Source organism: Gigantopelta aegis, chromosome 7, assembly GCF_016097555.1.
Source record: "Gigantopelta aegis isolate Gae_Host chromosome 7, Gae_host_genome, whole genome shotgun sequence".
Classification (NCBI taxonomy): Eukaryota; Metazoa; Mollusca; class Gastropoda; order Neomphalida; family Peltospiridae; genus Gigantopelta; species Gigantopelta aegis.
Window position 1 is genome coordinate 45352226 of NC_054705.1, and position 17668 is coordinate 45369893.

General features: G+C 37.2%; 1 protein-coding gene across 1 annotated transcript in view; it reads right to left on the bottom strand.

Annotated features, from left to right (window-relative positions):
• Positions 1–9326: 9326 nt before the first annotated feature.
• LOC121377757 (protein scribble homolog) overlaps positions 9327–17668 on the bottom strand; it is a 130043-nt gene continuing 121701 nt past the window's right edge. Inside the window, exons 42-43 of the mRNA XM_041505844.1 lie at positions 12373–12458; positions 9327–10675 (exon numbers count right to left, since the gene is read on the bottom strand). Of these exons, the coding sequence (XP_041361778.1) occupies positions 10672–10675; positions 12373–12458 (90 nt within the window). The 3' untranslated portion in view covers positions 9327–10671. The remainder of the gene's footprint in view (positions 10676–12372; positions 12459–17668) is intronic.

The following is a 17668-nucleotide window of genomic DNA, read 5'->3' on the forward strand; positions in this document are numbered from 1 at the left end:
TCCCCCCAAAAAAACCAACAACATTAACATCTCTAACACTAAGCCCCTCATCTCCCCCCAACCCCCACTCCCCCCAAAAACAACCATTAACCTAACACTAAGCCCCTCCCCCCCCCTCCCACCCCCACTCCCCCCAAAAAAACAACAACAACAAAACAAACATTAACTCTAACACTAAGCCCCTCATCTCCCCTCCCAACCCCCCAAAAAACAAACATTAACTCTAACACTAAGCCCCCCATCTCCCCTCCCAACCCCCACTCCCCCAAAAAAACCAACAACAACAAAACAACCATTAACTCTAACACTAAGCCCCCCCCATCTCCCCTCCCAACCCCACTCCCCCCCCCCCCCCCCAAAAACAACAAAACAAACATTAACTCTAACACTAAGCCCCTCATCCCCCCTCCCCCCAAAAACAACAAAACAAACATTAACTAACACTAAGCCCCTCATCTCCCCTCCCAACCCCCACTCCCCCCAAAAAAACAACAACAATAAAACAACACACGTTTTAGAAACAATCACATCTTTAATAAAGATCAGTTGGGTTTTTGTTTATTTATTATAATTATTTATTTTTTTACAGGCATTGAACAATAATTTGACAAGACATACATGTATGTGCTGATCTCTCATGAACGTTTTAGTTAACATTTTAGTTGGACTCGTGTGACAGACACCCACACAGATACACGTCCACTGCACGGATGAGGTATGGAAATCTAAACAGTAGTAGTGGTAGTAGGAGGAGGCACTCGTAATACAAATATAACATCGTCTCTTTGCTACCGTCAAATTCCCAACAACACACTGTAATAGTAGTAGTAGTAGTTACAGTACTGGAACAAATGTCTAAAACTCTCTGGGCCGGATTTACGAAGCCTGTTTTTCTCAAACGTGAGTGTTTAAGCATCGTAAAATGCATGTAGTTACACGTGTGTAAGACAAACAGGTTTTTAAGCATTGTAAAATGTATGTAGTTACACGTGTGTAAGACATAAACAGGTGTTTAAGCATTGTAAAATGTATGTAGTTACACGCGTATACGTCTTAAAGAGGCTTTGTAAATTCGGCCCTCTGTGTACGCGCAGTACCTCTTCAAAGTGATTCAAGCATGTAACATAAAGTGTCTTAATTATTTAAATAATACAAACTGTACATCTTTCTTTTCTTTTTTTTTACTTCAGCATATTGTAGAAAAAACAGCAAATTGTAAAGCTATAATATGGATAATACAGTGTTGTTTCTTCACAAATATATATATATAACGATATATATATATATTATTTTTTAAAATATAAATATTATTTTTAAAGAGCAGCGAGGGGCCATTCACTGTTATATTTTAACAAGAGTGCAAATTATACAAATTTAAAAAACAAAATTATGAATTTGTTTTGACGGGGGAGACATTGGGTACCCCTTTGCCCTTTGTAAAAGTATCCATTAAAAATGTGGATTTTTTTAATGAAACTTTATAATAAACTTTTTTTGTTTAATAAATGTACAGAAAGCCACTCCCCATCAGAGTATAGAGTTTGTATGCTCTTGAAAATATGGGTAGCCGTGAATAACCCCTAAAGTTAGTGAACTTAGAAAACAATGAAAATAGCAGATTTAAAGAGTTAGTTACATGTATTATTAAATGAGTATCTTACAGAAAATTCCATTTTCCTCAAAATTTCATTTCTTTAAAAAATATTGAAGGCCAATGAAAGATTATCATGAAATAACATAATACGACCACCGACATACTATGTTTATTACCAGAGATGTAAAAACTTTATGACCCCTACTGCAGAAAAAAATAACCTTAACACCCCCCCCCCCCCCCATCAAAATGAACATATGTTAGAAATGGAACAACAATAAAAGGTTATGTTTCTGTATTAAGATGAAAATATAATTATATTAATTAGCATTCAAATCTGAACGTCACTTCTCACACTCAGTAATATTTAAAACAGAATGATGACGTCAACCCACAGCCCTGCATCTGTTAACATTAGCAGAACCTGGATGTACCACTGTGAGAAAACGTCCATGTGATATGCTCATTTGCCGACACATATACGTAAATAAAAACATGGGATTAAATAAACTGTTGGGCCTCGTCGTTATCGTGCAGTGCTGCCGAAAAAAAACAACGTCCGAGGCCCTCTGTACACAAATTTACAAAATGATATGAGTTGATGTTGGAAATGGAATACATTGTAGCAACGTGTAAATATAAAAAAAACCCGAAGCATTTTAATTGTTTTCGGTAATGAAGCGCCCGCCACCGAAACCAGGGACTGACATGCTGTCTTCACCAGTAGATCCACTTTAAAAAGAAAAGAAAAGATGTCTACGTCTGAAAAGTCACTTGAAGAATGTGCGATGGGGTTTCTTCTGTTCAACTGCTTATTTTATGAAATTCCAAAACGAGGCTCGATTGGTGAATATTACAATGCAGAAGTGATATTTTATTTCGACATATTAAAATATAATTTTGCCAATTGTTTTTAAAGTTGAAAATTGGCGAATTTGGCAAATGGCAAAACCAGCCCTGATATTATCCATACAAAATGAGTTGTTTTCTTCCTAAATTGTAGTACAATTATATAAACCACTGTTTGATTAATAATACTGTAGATCGGGAAATGTTAGAGAGCATAACATAGCAAATTTAGCGAGACCGTACAAAGACACCAATATTTCATAATGCTAAATTTAAAAAGACGTACAACGGACTGTTCTGGAAAAAAACATGTGCAGCTGTTTTGTTGGTGATTTAACTGAACACACAAACAATACGGTTACTAGCTATTGGTTAAACCAAATAGACAGCAAACAATAGTTGCCATCAGTTACGTGCACACTCCTGCCATTGTTTTGACTAAATTTAAGTTGTCTGTAAGCTGCATAATGTCAAAATTGATCGAAAGTATTATTTCTGCTTATCCTACAACTTAAAACTTATGTTTATTAAGTGTCTGATATGACAACCTCGCCAAAAGTTTGATGTCGCTAATATGTCACTAATTTGGATTTCGCTAAATTTCAAGAACATTAATATTTTGTGATTCACAGTACCATTGTTTGTTGTATGATTAACAGATGAGAGAAAACTGTCCTCCTCTACTCGTGGGGGGGGGGGGGGGGGGGGGAGGGGGGAGAGAGGAGGAGAGAGAGAGAGAGAAAGGGACTCGTTTTACTATTACAGTCATTAATTTAACAGCAGGGTACTCGGGGTGGGGGTAGGGGGTGTCATTCTGGTGAAATGTTGAGGTAAATTTGCTAACTGCTGTTAAACTGACAGAGTTCTTTTTGCTGAATGACAAAACCTTTTTGCAAGTTGTACAATTTACGTAGTTGATCAGAAAACCCCCACCACAGATCTGAAGTTTCAGTTCATATTGCATCGGAACAAAATAAAACTAAAAATAACAACAATCAACAATAAAATACAATAGATAATTAAATTTTGCCATGAACAATGAAATGTTAATCATATTCATTCACACTGTGGGGTTTTATTTGACATGATAAATAACACATAATGTGGATGATTATTTCACATGATAAATAACGACACACAATGTGGGTGTTGATTTCACATGATAAATAACATGCAATATGGATGTTTATTACACACGATAAATAACAACACACAATGTGAATGTTGATTTCACATGATAAATAACAACACACAAGTGGTTATCGTGTTTGTTGGCAAAAATATACATCTAGCTGGGACATAACTTAAACAAGAATACATACGGAATTTAAAAAAACGGAATAACAATAAAACAAAGACCACGAATAGGATTTTGTAAAAATGCTATTCGAACAAATGGAAAACCCCCAACATAACATACATCAGCTGTCGATGAATGGTTCACTCTATCTTATTGCATGCATCTATCCATCACCACTTAGTCTTTTTAACTTGTTACCCTTATTGTTAAAGATATCTTTCCACTTTCCTCTCAAAATCTCATGATCACGTGTATTTGTCAGTTTTACGAAAGTATCGGTATGTTTTTATGCCGATTGTAAACCCGTCTACAGCAATATACGTCCCTCAAGTCAATGTCAAGTCATTCTCAGGTTAATCTTAAGTTGTTCCCAAGTCAATTGTATGTCGATCTCAGGTCAATCTTAAGTGATTCTCTAGTCAAACGTAAGTCAAATCTTAAGTCAATCAAGTCAACAGACTGATGTCATTCTCAAGCAGTTTTCAAGTCGTTTTCAGGTCAAGGTCTCTACTAAACTGAAAAAGGAATTTACATACACAAGTTCAAGAACAACTGACATTTTTTTTTACATACTTAATTATATTTTGTTTTTGTTTAACACCACCACTAGAGCACATTGATTAATTAATCATCGACTATTGGATGTCAAAAACACATTTGGTAATTCTGACACGTAGTCATCAGAGAAAACCCACTACATTTTTCCATTAGCAGCAAGGGATCTTTTATATGCACCATCCCAAAGACAGGATAGCACACATCACAGCCTTTAATAATACCAGTCGTGGTGCACTGGCTGGAACGAGAAATGGCTCAATGAGCCCACCGATGGGGATTGATCCTAGACCGACTGGACATCACTACTGAATATGCTAATGGAAGATTTGTAATCGTCACGTATGCTTGGTCTTCTATTACATACTTTAAAATTGTTTCCCTGTTTTGTTTTGTATTGTATGCAAGTAGATTTAACACATATTATTGTCGATTTCCCTGTTTTGTTGTATTGTATGCAAATAGATTAACACATATTATTGTCGATTTCCCTGTTTTGTTGTATTGTATGCAAGTAGATTAACACATATTATTGTCGATTTTCTCGGAAATAAAGACATTCCTCTTGATGACAAAGTACCTTTAAAATGGACGTAAAGTCAAAATTAATCAAAATAATAATCATTGTTTTTCTCAAACAGTCGCATTTCAGTAAAACCAAACACGTAGCGGCATTATTTTTGTGGGGATTACTCCATTATTTGTTTTGAGGGATAAAATTCCCCATTTTTTTAACCCACAAGTGGAAACACCAAAACATTATCACACTATTGCAGAAAAACCACAATGCTACCAGTGATCAAACAGTTTAAAGAAGGAATGCGGAAAGATGTCATTCTCTGGGTAACAACACTATTAACAAACATACTGAACTCAACAATGTGCATAATCTAAAATGAAAAAAAGTATATTTTAAGAAAAAGTTTTTAAAACCTATACATACATGATCACATCAGTTTAAAATGATAACAAAAACCATCATCTTTATAAAACAAACATAAAAATCTTCTTCTCACTGATTTAATGTAGCTTGCCACATCAAAAGATACAAATCTTGTTGACCATAGCGCCTAAAGTTTAAAAAGTCACACATTTTCCATTTGCAAAAAACATAAACATTCACAACTGCTTTGTTTGGCCTCATACTTTGACATGTTGAACCCAGTTTAAGTTAACTTGGTTGCAAAAAATATAAACATCATCCATTGCACCCATCACCTTGGCAACCTGTAGCCTGTTCTAACTCTATCAAGAGTTGCAGTACCAATCACCTTGGCAACCTACATCCACTCTATCAGGGGGAAGGGTGTGGGTGGAGAAAAGGAGTACCCATCACCTTGGCAACCTATATCCATTCTTATCAAGAAGGTACAAACTCTGTCACAAATTAAAATCATTAAGTGCACAAAGGTCAATGAATGCTTAATAATATAAAGGTTACTGACCTCTGCAGCAGTATAAAGGTTATTGACCCCTAACTGAACAAATATTACTGACCTTTGTGTAACAGTATAAAGGTCACAGATTCTAAAACCAAAATGTTTATTTAAAAAAAATACATTCTACACCAAGTAATCAATGGCAGTGGTATGTGTTGTCCTGTATGGAAAATGCATCTACAGCATTTCTTGTTAACGAGAAGGAACTGTTTACAATATTAAAAGTGTCAAAACACATTCCTTTCTTTTTTAATATGTAGATTTTGTTTAATGAATAGGAATGGTCTGACACTTCTCTCCCCAAAAATTCCCTTTCAGTTTCCCTAATAAAAAAAAATAAAAAAAAAGAGAAAAGAAAATGAAGTTTTAAGAACTGATGCATTCTAGGAAAACAAAAAGCACCATCATCAGCGACCTTTACCTTCACACACACACACAGACATGCACGCATGCACACACAGACCAGAAAGCAGAAACAAGACCATTTTGATGACTGGTATATGGACTGAAATGTCAGGAATACAAAATACAAATCTTTATTCACCTTGACCTTGATTTTAAACCCGTTGACCTAACAAGCAATCTCATGTAACATCTTTCCCAGACGGTTTAAACAGTCTGAGTTGTTAATAAAAATGGTAAACTCTCAAACAAACAATTCATTGGAACCTTGCGATATATATGTTTTTTTCAGATACACTTCAGATTTTAGCAGCAAAAAATTACGGAAAAACCCCTAAAATGAAATATCAGTCGCATTTAAGCAGTGGGCGTGGAGGAAACAATTTGACTGTTTGTGGATGTGTTGAGGCCAATCCAGGTCCAACCAACATGAAACCATTCCCTGATGCTTTCTATGATAGTGAAACATCAGAAACTGACAAATGTTGAATGCGCAAATGTGTGACCTGTCCTGATTTTGAGCAAATCATCCACCAGAAGTGGCGTTCTGTTACAGGAAGAAACTCCAAAGTTTGCATTTGCCAGACAATCAAGATGCACTTTCTGCAATCAGAACTCTTTCCTGTATACAACATGTATGAGGTCCACAGGAAGAGGTTTAGCCCGTGGTTTGGAATCACTTTGGTCTTGAAGATGACGACTACAGCTGATGACGAAATGAGTTCAGCTGATGAATCAAATTGTTCCTACGATCAATACTAATTTTGCTTTCATTCATTAACCTTTCTTTTACATTATGTCTTATGAAATGTTATACCTCAAGTACATTTTTGTATTTTTTTGCTAAAAATTAGTGATATTTGTTGCTAGATTAATGAGGGAAAAAGACAAATGGAAGTAAAACAAAATTGCCAGAAATGTAAACAACATTTTAAATTTCATAGTATTTTAACATTTAGCATCGATATCTAAAGAGAAAACTGCAGGGGGAAACCATCTGAAATATCCAATGTGCTAAGTGAACTACTACTAGTATTTAGAACATGGAAAATATTTAGTTATGGGTCCGTGCTTTTAAAAACTTTCGAGTCAAACCTCTAATGATGTCACATACATGCAATTTGTATGAAGGTGTCACCATGTTCAAGTCAACACTCTAAAAAGTTTTATAAGTCCCGGACCAGGGTCCTAATTCACTAAACTCTCGCAACTTTACGATCTCACAATGCAATGCTAAAAGGATGCTTTGTTGTCTAGCAGAGCCTAAGAGACCTTTGTGAATTAGGTCCCAGGTCTCACACAAGCTGAACAAATATGAGAAACAAAAAGCAAAATAACTGCATTTTCTAGTGGAAACTTGCATACCGTGGATAGTCTACATATTCTACAACAAAAATATTAAATGTATTTTGTAAAAAAATATGTTCACTGTGGACAACGTAAAACCTTGGCAGAACATTTGTACAATGAAAATGCTTCATGAAATCATCAAATATTCTCTCTTGTACTCTCTAACTCGGACTTTCTCTTAATAGCCCGGGAGTCAAGACCAGAAAAAATAGTTGAGCACAGGGCCGGATTTAGACCTTGGGGGGGGGGGGGGGGGGGGCACTTCAGGTTCTGGGGGTCCGGGGCACTTCAGGTTCAGGAGGCCCTCAACATAGAAATTAAATTACACGACAAATGAAAAAACGAACTAAGTTTATAATTATTACATTTTTTTCATAAAGCACTGGTTGAGCATTAACATAGTAGTAACAACAATTCCTGAAGGATATGTTCCAGTAGAAGAGAGGAAATCAAATGAAATTGTTGATTTCTGCACCTAAGCCACCCCCACCCCGTTAGAAAATAGGCTGTCATCTATTGCTGCTGCCACAATTGAACTCTACACCAGGGCTAGGAATGTTCCAGAGGCCCCACCCCCCCACCCCCCCCCAAGCAGCCTGGAGTGACAAACCAACTCTGTAGTGGGTGTTGTGCTCAACAATTTTCTAGGTCTCTTCTCATACCTAGCTCCTGGACTAAGTCTCTGGACCCATTTCTTATCGGACATGAACTAGAAGAGATGCAATGGGAGAACTTTGCACGCCCAGAAAAAGAAAGAAAGAACAACAACAAAAAGCCAACAACTAAGCCTAGATTCTTTTTGTATTGCTACCCCACTTATTTTAGGCTACGGCTGTGAGTACATACATGCACACATATCATATACCTTGTTTATGTTTTGTTTTGCATAAAATGCAGTTGGAGCTACTTACAAACACTTGGATGACCAGGGCCCAGTTCCACGAAGCAATCTTAGCCCTAAGATTACCGTAACTGCACACCTAACACACACTTAAGGTGATCTTAGCGCTGAGATCGCTTTGTGGAACGGGGTCCAGGGGCCTAATTCACTAAACTCTCGCAACTTTGCAATCTCGCAGTGCAGTGCTACAAGACTTGCAAAGAGGATGCTTTGTTGTCTAGCAGAGCCTAAGAGAAATTTGCGAATTAGGCCCCAGAAACACACCAGCTTTGCCCGTAACAGAACATGGCAACAGCTAGTCATCAATAGAACACGGGCAGAGTTGTTAAAAGCAGCTAGTCAGGTACAGAATGTAAGTACAGCTATCATAAACCGCCAATCAGTGTAACAGGAATTGTCCCAATCCGTGGTCATCGCCTACTGGAAAACTATTTAATCTCTACACACAACAAATGGCAAGAATTTGCAGAACACTCCGTTTTTGTACAGAACAACAAAAGTAATGCAAATTAATATTAACATAAAAATCATGATAAAATTTAGTAAATGGACTGTCGGAATGGGCCTAAAATGTTGGTAAGAAGCTGATTGATGGTGTTGATGAACACACACACATGAATGGGATTCCAACAGAATGATTTTAAACACGGTCTGCACATGTGCAGGCGTACTATATACACCCAGCAAGGGGAGATAATTCTGCAGTGGAGATTATGACTCTGGGTCATATTGCATTGTTGTTGTGCTAGCAATGTGATTGTTCGATTGCTTTGTTTAACGACAACGCTAGAGCAAATCATCGACAACTTGATGTCAAACATTTGATAATTCTGACTCTGTAGTCATCAGAGGAAACCTGCTACATATTTCTAATGCAGCAAGGGATCTTTTATATGCACTTTCCCACAGACAGGAAAGCACATACCACGGCCTTTGTCCAGTTGTGGTGCACTGATTGGAACAATAAAAAAAAACCAATCAGCTGAATGGATCCACCGAGGTGGTTCGATCCAGTGACGCAAGCAAGCGAGCACTCAACCGACTGAGCTAAATCCCGCCCCCTGCTAGCAAGTTGAATACGATTAGAGAAAACTAAATTAATCATTTAATATCTGCATTCCTCTTTGTTGTTCTGTATTTTTTAAACGTAACTTCTAAGCAATACTGTTCTGCATTCGGCGATAGTGAGCAATGATAACATTCGAAAATGGTTTCATTCGTTCTGGCTGTAGCAATTCAGTTTAAGGTGAAGCTCACTATGAGCTCGATTTTGGCACCTACTGTTCATAGAATGCGATAGGACAGGGTACAATGGTTAGCAGGCCTCAAAATTCAGATCGTTGTGCAACGGCACATTTAGTACAGATAATAATAAAGCAAATATCTGATAAAGATAAAAATACCGCTGCAATGCTGTCGTGAATTTCGAGGGCTGGGACAGTGATTTCTAAGAATCCTAGATACACTGCCAAGACGTTTTACAAAAAAAAACCAGATATAGATTTTCAAGAATCCTAAAACACAAATTTCTAAGAATCCTACATAAGAAATTTTTCTAAAAACTGCATTTAGATTTTCCAAGAATCCAAAATACAGATTTCTAAGAATCCTACATAAGAATATTTCTTTAAAAAAAATGTAAATACAGATTTCCAAGAATCCTGAATATAGATTTCTAAGAATCCGAAATATATTTCTAAGAATCTCAGATAAAACTGACCAAGAATCGTGGATATAGTTTTCCGAAATTCCATGAATCCTGAAAATACAATTCCAACAACACCAGGAAAAGAGTTCCAAGAATTCTAGATGACTCTAGTTTTATCTTTGATTCACAAATCTTGCATATTACTCAATTACAGGTTATACCATGTACATTTCTGGGGGGTTCCGACCAGGGCAAATACACGATACAAACTGAGTGATATGCTGATGTTCACACAAACAAGTAACTTAATACAATTCCCTCCACACCAATACACGCATTCCATGATGGGCATACCAAGTAAAACAGTGTTCACAATTTGGCAAACTAATCAAAGTATGACATAATTAATGGTCTTAAAAAAAAAAAAAAAAAATCACATCTTGCATCTAAAACACTGCATTGGCAGTTAACATAGTAAACGAGACATTAAGAGAACCAATTAAAACTATTGTTACAAACACTGGCTTGTAGCTAAACAGAAATGAACAATTCCCATGATTCCGATAGTGAAGAGATGGCAAGGCCACATGGACTGAAGGTCAAGGTCCCTGATTTGGGTGATATCTAGGAACTTCACCTGGTGGGAGAAAAAAAATGAAAAAAAAGAATAAAACATGTGTGAATATATTAGCAGGGCTCGAAACTCGCCCAAAAAATATGGTGGCCCAAAAAGTAACAATGGATGTTGGCAAATTATGGTAAGAGAACCACGATCAAGATTTTAATGTGGACTACAAATATTAATAGTGGCTCATATGTTACAGCTCTAAAGAAGATCGCCCACATATTATTATTTGGGCAACTAAAGCCATTATTTGTTTAATATTTAAGTCACCCAAATAGGGCATTTGGTGACCTGGCCACAGGCCGTTTCGACCCCTGATTACAGTGCTACACAGAAATAAACCTCTTGTAATGTTTGTGATATGTGTGTGTGTGTGTTCTCGTTTGTCCTCTTCTTCAAGGGTTCCAACAATCCACATAAAATGGTTGATTTACTTACATGATTATATGATTTTTATTTTATATTTTACCCACATATATTACACAATATAACAGTTTATGAAAGCCTATGATTGAAGCACAGGGAACGTTATTTAATAAATTGTCGTCGGGTATCGTTAAAGCTTGTTTTGTTTAATGACACTACTAGAGCACATTGATTTATTAATCATCGGCTATTGGATGTCAAACACTTGGTAATTTTGACATATAGTCTTAGAGAGGAAACCCACTACATTTTTCCATTAGTAGCAAGGGATCTTTTATATGCACCATCCCACAGACAGGATAGCACATACCACAGCCTTTGATATATACCAATAGTGATGCACAGACTGGAACTAGAAATAGCCCAACAGGCCCATCAATGGGAATTGATCCCAGACAGACCGCACATCAAGCGAGCGCTTTACCACTGGGCTACACCCCGCCCCTAGACCGAGGAAGCTGCATTATATGGCATCAGACATATGGTTAAGGACCACACAGATATAGAGGGAGGAAACCCGCTGTCGCCACGACATGGGCTACTCTTTTTGATTAGCAGCAAGGGATCTTTTATATGCACCATCCCATAGACAGGATAGCACATACCACAGCCTCTGATGTACCAGTCGTGGTGCACTGACCATGCATCAAGCAATTGCTTTACCATTGGACTACATCCCACCCGTTGAACTGCATGGAGTAATTAATGGTGGTGTGTAACCATCATTATGTCCCTGAACACCTCCACCGAGTGCTGTAACCACTGGACTACATCCCACCCGTTGAACTGCATGGAGTAATTAATGGTGGTGTGTAACCGTCATTATGTCCCTGAACACCTCCACCGAGTGCTGTAACCACTGGACTACATCCCACCCGTTGAACTGCATGGAGTAATTAATGGTGGTGTGTAACCTACATTATGTCCCTGAACACCTCCACTGAGTGCTGTAACCACTGAGCTAAATCCCGTTCCACAGTGACCCCCCAAGTGAAGACCTGTTGACCCCAAGTGAAGACCTGTTGACCCCCCAAGTGAAGACATGTTGACCCCCCAAGTGAAGACATGTTGACCCCAAGTGAAGACCGGTTGACCCCAAGCGAAGACCTGTTGACCCCCAAGCGAAGACCGGTTGACCCCAAGCGAAGACCGGTTGACCCCAAGCGAAGACCTGTTGACACCCAAGTGAAGACCTATTGACCCCAAGTGAAGACCTGTTGACCCCAAGTGAAGACCTGTTGTATGTATGACAGATGTTGCGGTGGTCATTGGTGTTAACTCACCGCTGGTCTCCAGACAAGCTGTTGATGTGACTGACCGGTGTCTGGTCCAGACTAACTTCATAAATGTGCTGCTTCGTTACTTCCACCTGTAATGAAACATAACTGTAATTAAACACAATGTCACAGCATATGGGTCATAACATCAGTACAAAAGGTCGTAGGAAGTGTTAAATCCGGTCAGGCTTTGGAATGGCAAAAATTTAGCAGTTCAAAAACATAACATATTTGTAGTAGCATAAAAGAATTAGGACTTGAAACAAACAGTATATATATGGTCAAATCTCATGATAACGCGTCTCCTGTCTTAGACAGAGGAGTCAGTGAGAGCAGCTGGTTCTGAACGTGCACGTTAAACACTATGACCTGACCTGACCTGACCTGTAGAGCTGGGTGATATTTAAATTTCAGGTTCCATATTGGTATCAGTATTTTGTGGGTGATTTACCTCGGTATAGGTATGGTTTTCGGTATGGACACAATACCGATATCGAGTGGTATTTTCGGCTTTAAACGCATGATCGAGTTAAGGTTCATCCACTAATTTAATCTAAATACAATTAAATTCCATACACAAGGCCATCATCTCTATAAATAAATAATTAATTATCAGCATATCCAAAACTGAAAATCTTCATCATCTCAAAATTTGCTTAAAAAATCAAATACTATAAGTTGTAGAAGCATCTCTCGGGGTATATGGCTTTTTATGTACCCTCTGTGTGTTCTTTTACCCCGAGCCGAGAGATGCTTCTACAACGAATTTATCTTGCCGACATGTTAAACCATATAGCCAAATAATCAAAATAACGCCAGACAATAATTGTTAACAATTTATTAACGGAGCCGTACCACGCGGACGCGAACGAAACCACTTGCCAGTGACGAAAAATAGTTCCATCGATAAACGAGTTTTTAACTTCAAATGTTTGTAATACGAAATTGTCTGAAACAGATATTAATAAAAACAAAACAAAAAAAACAACTTTTTTTTTTATCAGAAATTGTTGCTAATCGCGCATTAATACAATAACACCACGACCGTAATTAGGTTACCCAGTTCAACATTGCAGCTTTTAAAAGTATTGAAATAGTGTATTTTATAGTAAAAATAAAATTAATTATGTATACTTGATTGATTATCAATGTTATTTATAATCTAATTATTGCTTTAGCATTAACTGGGGTGGCTGGAAACTGTTGGAAATTACAGACGGGGTATAAGAGAATTTGGCTCCGCCCACAGGGGTATAAGGGATTTGTCCAACGGCAAACAACCAATGAGATTAAAGAATTTTACATGAAGGCGAGATAAAAAAATTTGTTTAGTTTTCAATAATTTTTAACCAATGAATTGTCGTCAAAACCTTCAACCAGTGCAGGAACTGAACACAAAGCTGTTCGATGTCCTACTAACCAACACCTCTCTAGATCTAGGCTTAAGCAAGCTAACACTAGAGACAATACCACAATTTAAGCAGTCGCTCGTCGAAGGCGAATTAAAGTTGTAATTCGGCAAGTATGGGAGCGGGACGTAGCCAGTGGTAAAGCGTTCGCTTGATGCACAGTCGGTTTAGGATCGAACCCTTTCAGTGGACCCATTGGGCTATTTCTCGTTCCAGCCAGTGCTCGCTCCACAACTGGTGTAACAAAGGTCGTGGTATGTACTATCCTGTCTGTGGGATGGTGCATATAAAAGATCCTTTGCTGCTAATCGAAAAGAGCAGCCCATGAAGTGGCGACAGCGGGTTTCCTCTCTCAATATCTGTGTGGTCCTTAACCGTATGTCTGACACCATATAACCGTAAATAAAATGTGTTGAGTGCGTCGTTAAATAAAACATATTCTTCCCAAGGCAAATATAAAGTTCCAGTTAGATGTATTATTAATAAAAAATCTCATAACAGTCAGTCCAATACTTTGTTTTTTAAATTCATATTAGTGTTCTCAATATTGATGACTGTATACATTTGTATCTCATATTTTAAAGGGACATACCCTAGTTTCAACCTGTGAAAATTAACACTAAGTTTAGTTAATCTGCAAACCTGTAACACATTTGGATAAAGTTACAATTGAGTGAAACATGAGTCTGTGAATTTGAAATGGTGAAATACCGTCTAAAAATAGACTCTTATAACTGTTACTTCTCAGACGCATGTGCATTTTTAAAAATATGAAAAATGCATTTTGTGATATTAAAAACACCAGGATGACCAAAAACACTTTGAATTAACGGAAATTGATAATCTAAACCATAAAATGTCAAGTATGATTTCAGTTATCAAAAAAAGTAAAGTATGATTTCAGTTATCAAACACGACCATAATAGTCAAAAATATGCCTTAGTGTTTAAAAACTAGGATATGTCCCTTTAACCAGCATTCTGATAGTACTGCTAAAGCAGTATGTCCCTACCAGGCCCAACTAATTTTCTTATCTCCTTAGATCAAGGGCTATAAATGTGTAAAAAAAGAGGGTCGAACCTGGTATGTGACAGTACAATACATGATAAAGATATATACACAATATTTCAACTCGCTATCTTAGGCATTGTGGAAAAACAAATCTCCTACATTCAAGGGCCATAACTCTGTCAAAAAGTTATAAATCGCCACGAAGGAAGGAAATGGTTTATTTAACGACACACTCAACACATTTTATTTATGATTATATGGCGTCAGACATTTGGTTAAGACCACAGATACTGAGGGAGGAAACCCGCTGTCACCACTTCACGGGCTACTCTTTTTTTGATTAGCAGCAAGGGATCTTTTATATGAACCATCCCATAGACAGGATAGCATATACCACGGTCTTGATGTACCAGTCTTGGTGCACTGGCTGGAGTGAGAAATAGCCCAATGGGCCCACTGATGGGGATCGATCCCAAACCGACAGCGCATCAAGCAAGCACTTTACCATTGGCTTACGTCTCATCCCTAAATCGCCATGAAAGTCAAACTTGATCTGTAACAGTACATGATAACGCTATACACTAAATTTTAACTCACTATCTCATAAAGAAAAAATTAAATAGTAATTAAAGGTAATTTGTAGGGTCTACCCTAATGACCATGCAAGGCAAAAGGTGATGGTCCTTATAATGCAAATAATTTTTATGCTGACATAATTCTGATTTTATAGAAACTTATGTCAGTAACAAATGAGACATTTTAATGTGTTCAGACATTTTATTTAAACAAAATTATCGCCTAGATGTTCTCACCATCCACTATGTTTTACTTCCCCTAAATATCCCGATTCTGACATTCTGTAACTGAAAGGTGATTGGTTGGTGCAAAACCCGATTATAGCCGTCGATGCCATGATAAAATTCGAACCCTGCAAATCTACCAATAACCACTCTGTGACACATCAAAACATCAATATCACATGTACACGGTATATAATTGTGTGACAGGCAATCATATATTCTACCAATAACCACTCTGTGACACATCAAAACATCAATATCACATGTACACGGTATATAATTGTGTGACAGGCAATCATATATTATCACTGTATTTTTCCCCAATAATACATGCAAAATAATGTGGTCACAATGTGCAAAGCGGAAAAAAAGAAGAAAAGAAATGATTACACACTGCCAGTGACGGTAAGCAGCCTAATTAAAGCGCAGATATAAACATAAAGCACAAAGCAGACTTGGAAATAGTACCTGTTATACAAAACTTTCACAAACCTGAATCAAGAATACTGCTTGTTAAAAAAAACCCTCATATTAAAATGTCTTTAGAAAGTTACCCCATAAACTTCCACGACAGCTAGTAAAAAGTGGTGCTTTAAAATGTCAATATTATCCTTGAGAAAGAAAAAAGGAAACATGGATTTATTTATTTGTTGTTGAAATATTAAAATAAATAAATAAATAATATATATAAAAAAAAGTATGTTGAGTAGTGGTACATGTACATTACGTAAATCTGTGCACATTAAATATAATTTGTGGTTCTTACAGAATATGTAAATTATTTTGAATACAGTTTGGTTTAAGACTGTAATCACTGAAAGAGCTTAATAGTTCGTCAGCCAACTTTGCTTGCTTACATATTTGACTGAAATAAAGTTAATATCCCTCTTTAGGAATAATAATAAAAAACACAACCCCAAGTTAAACATGCCCATGTTTGTGATGGAACCTTGCACAGTAACAAAATGACAACAATAAGAAAACCACCAGCCCATATTTTTTTTTCTAAAATCCACTGCCAAAACATCTACATGTGTAAAATGACCTAAGTTCAACCTTTTTTGGAAAAAAAAAATGATGAAAGAAATAGAAAAAAAAAAAAAAGAGGACGAAATCCAGGCATCCAGTGTGGACATGCATCAGTGAACACAGAAACCCATACCTCGTGTTCGAGGGTTTTTTCGATAATTTCAATAGTACGAAAGGACAGTTTGCCCGTTATTTGGTCAGTGTATTCCTCCGTTTTTCTCGAAATTTTTTCGTCTAAGACGCGCGTGGTTTCCTGCACGTTAGTGGCGCCAGGGCGTGTTTCCACTATGAGGCGTGCATCCGCGACAGAGCCTGCCAACACGCCTGCCTGGTTGGAATGAAATCAAACAAAATGTCACACATCCTACCGGGATGGACATCACAGCACAGGTTAAACACAGGGGACAATATTTCATGTGAACCCTCATTATGTTTGCGGGCCGGATATGCAATTTTTAATTTCCGCAAACTTCAGATCGGTTCCGCAGTGAACCATTACACATTGTAAAAATAAATCTTGCAAACCTTTGAAGACAACTCTGGGAATTAGGAAAATGGTGACGGCAAGAAATATGTCATTTAAAAATAGTCTCACTGCTCAACATTAAGAACATGACACAAGGAAAATGCTCACCAATGACGATTTCGAGCCTGTCTATGGCAATTTTAAATCGGTAACTTTTGCAACAAATATAAAAACCAAAAACAGTCTCTTCAACCGATGGCAATAATTTTTATCCAACAAAAAACCCAGCCATCGGTGAAGCCATCCATCAGCTGACAATTAATATATCAATGTGCTCTAGTGTTGTTATAAACAAAGCAAACTTTAACTCAGTGAAGCTCCTGACAGATATCAATTCATATCGTAACAACGGCTATTGTTGCCAGTGCCATCGTTAAGTTCGAGCTCTGTATTCTCCACAGTTTTCAATGGCAGTTTTGCAGTTAAGGGGTAAGAGTGAAATTTAATTTATCAGTATTACCCCCCAAAAATGAATTAATCCAGTAAAGTGACACAGAATATTGAACGTTCCAGGGCAAATTAAATAC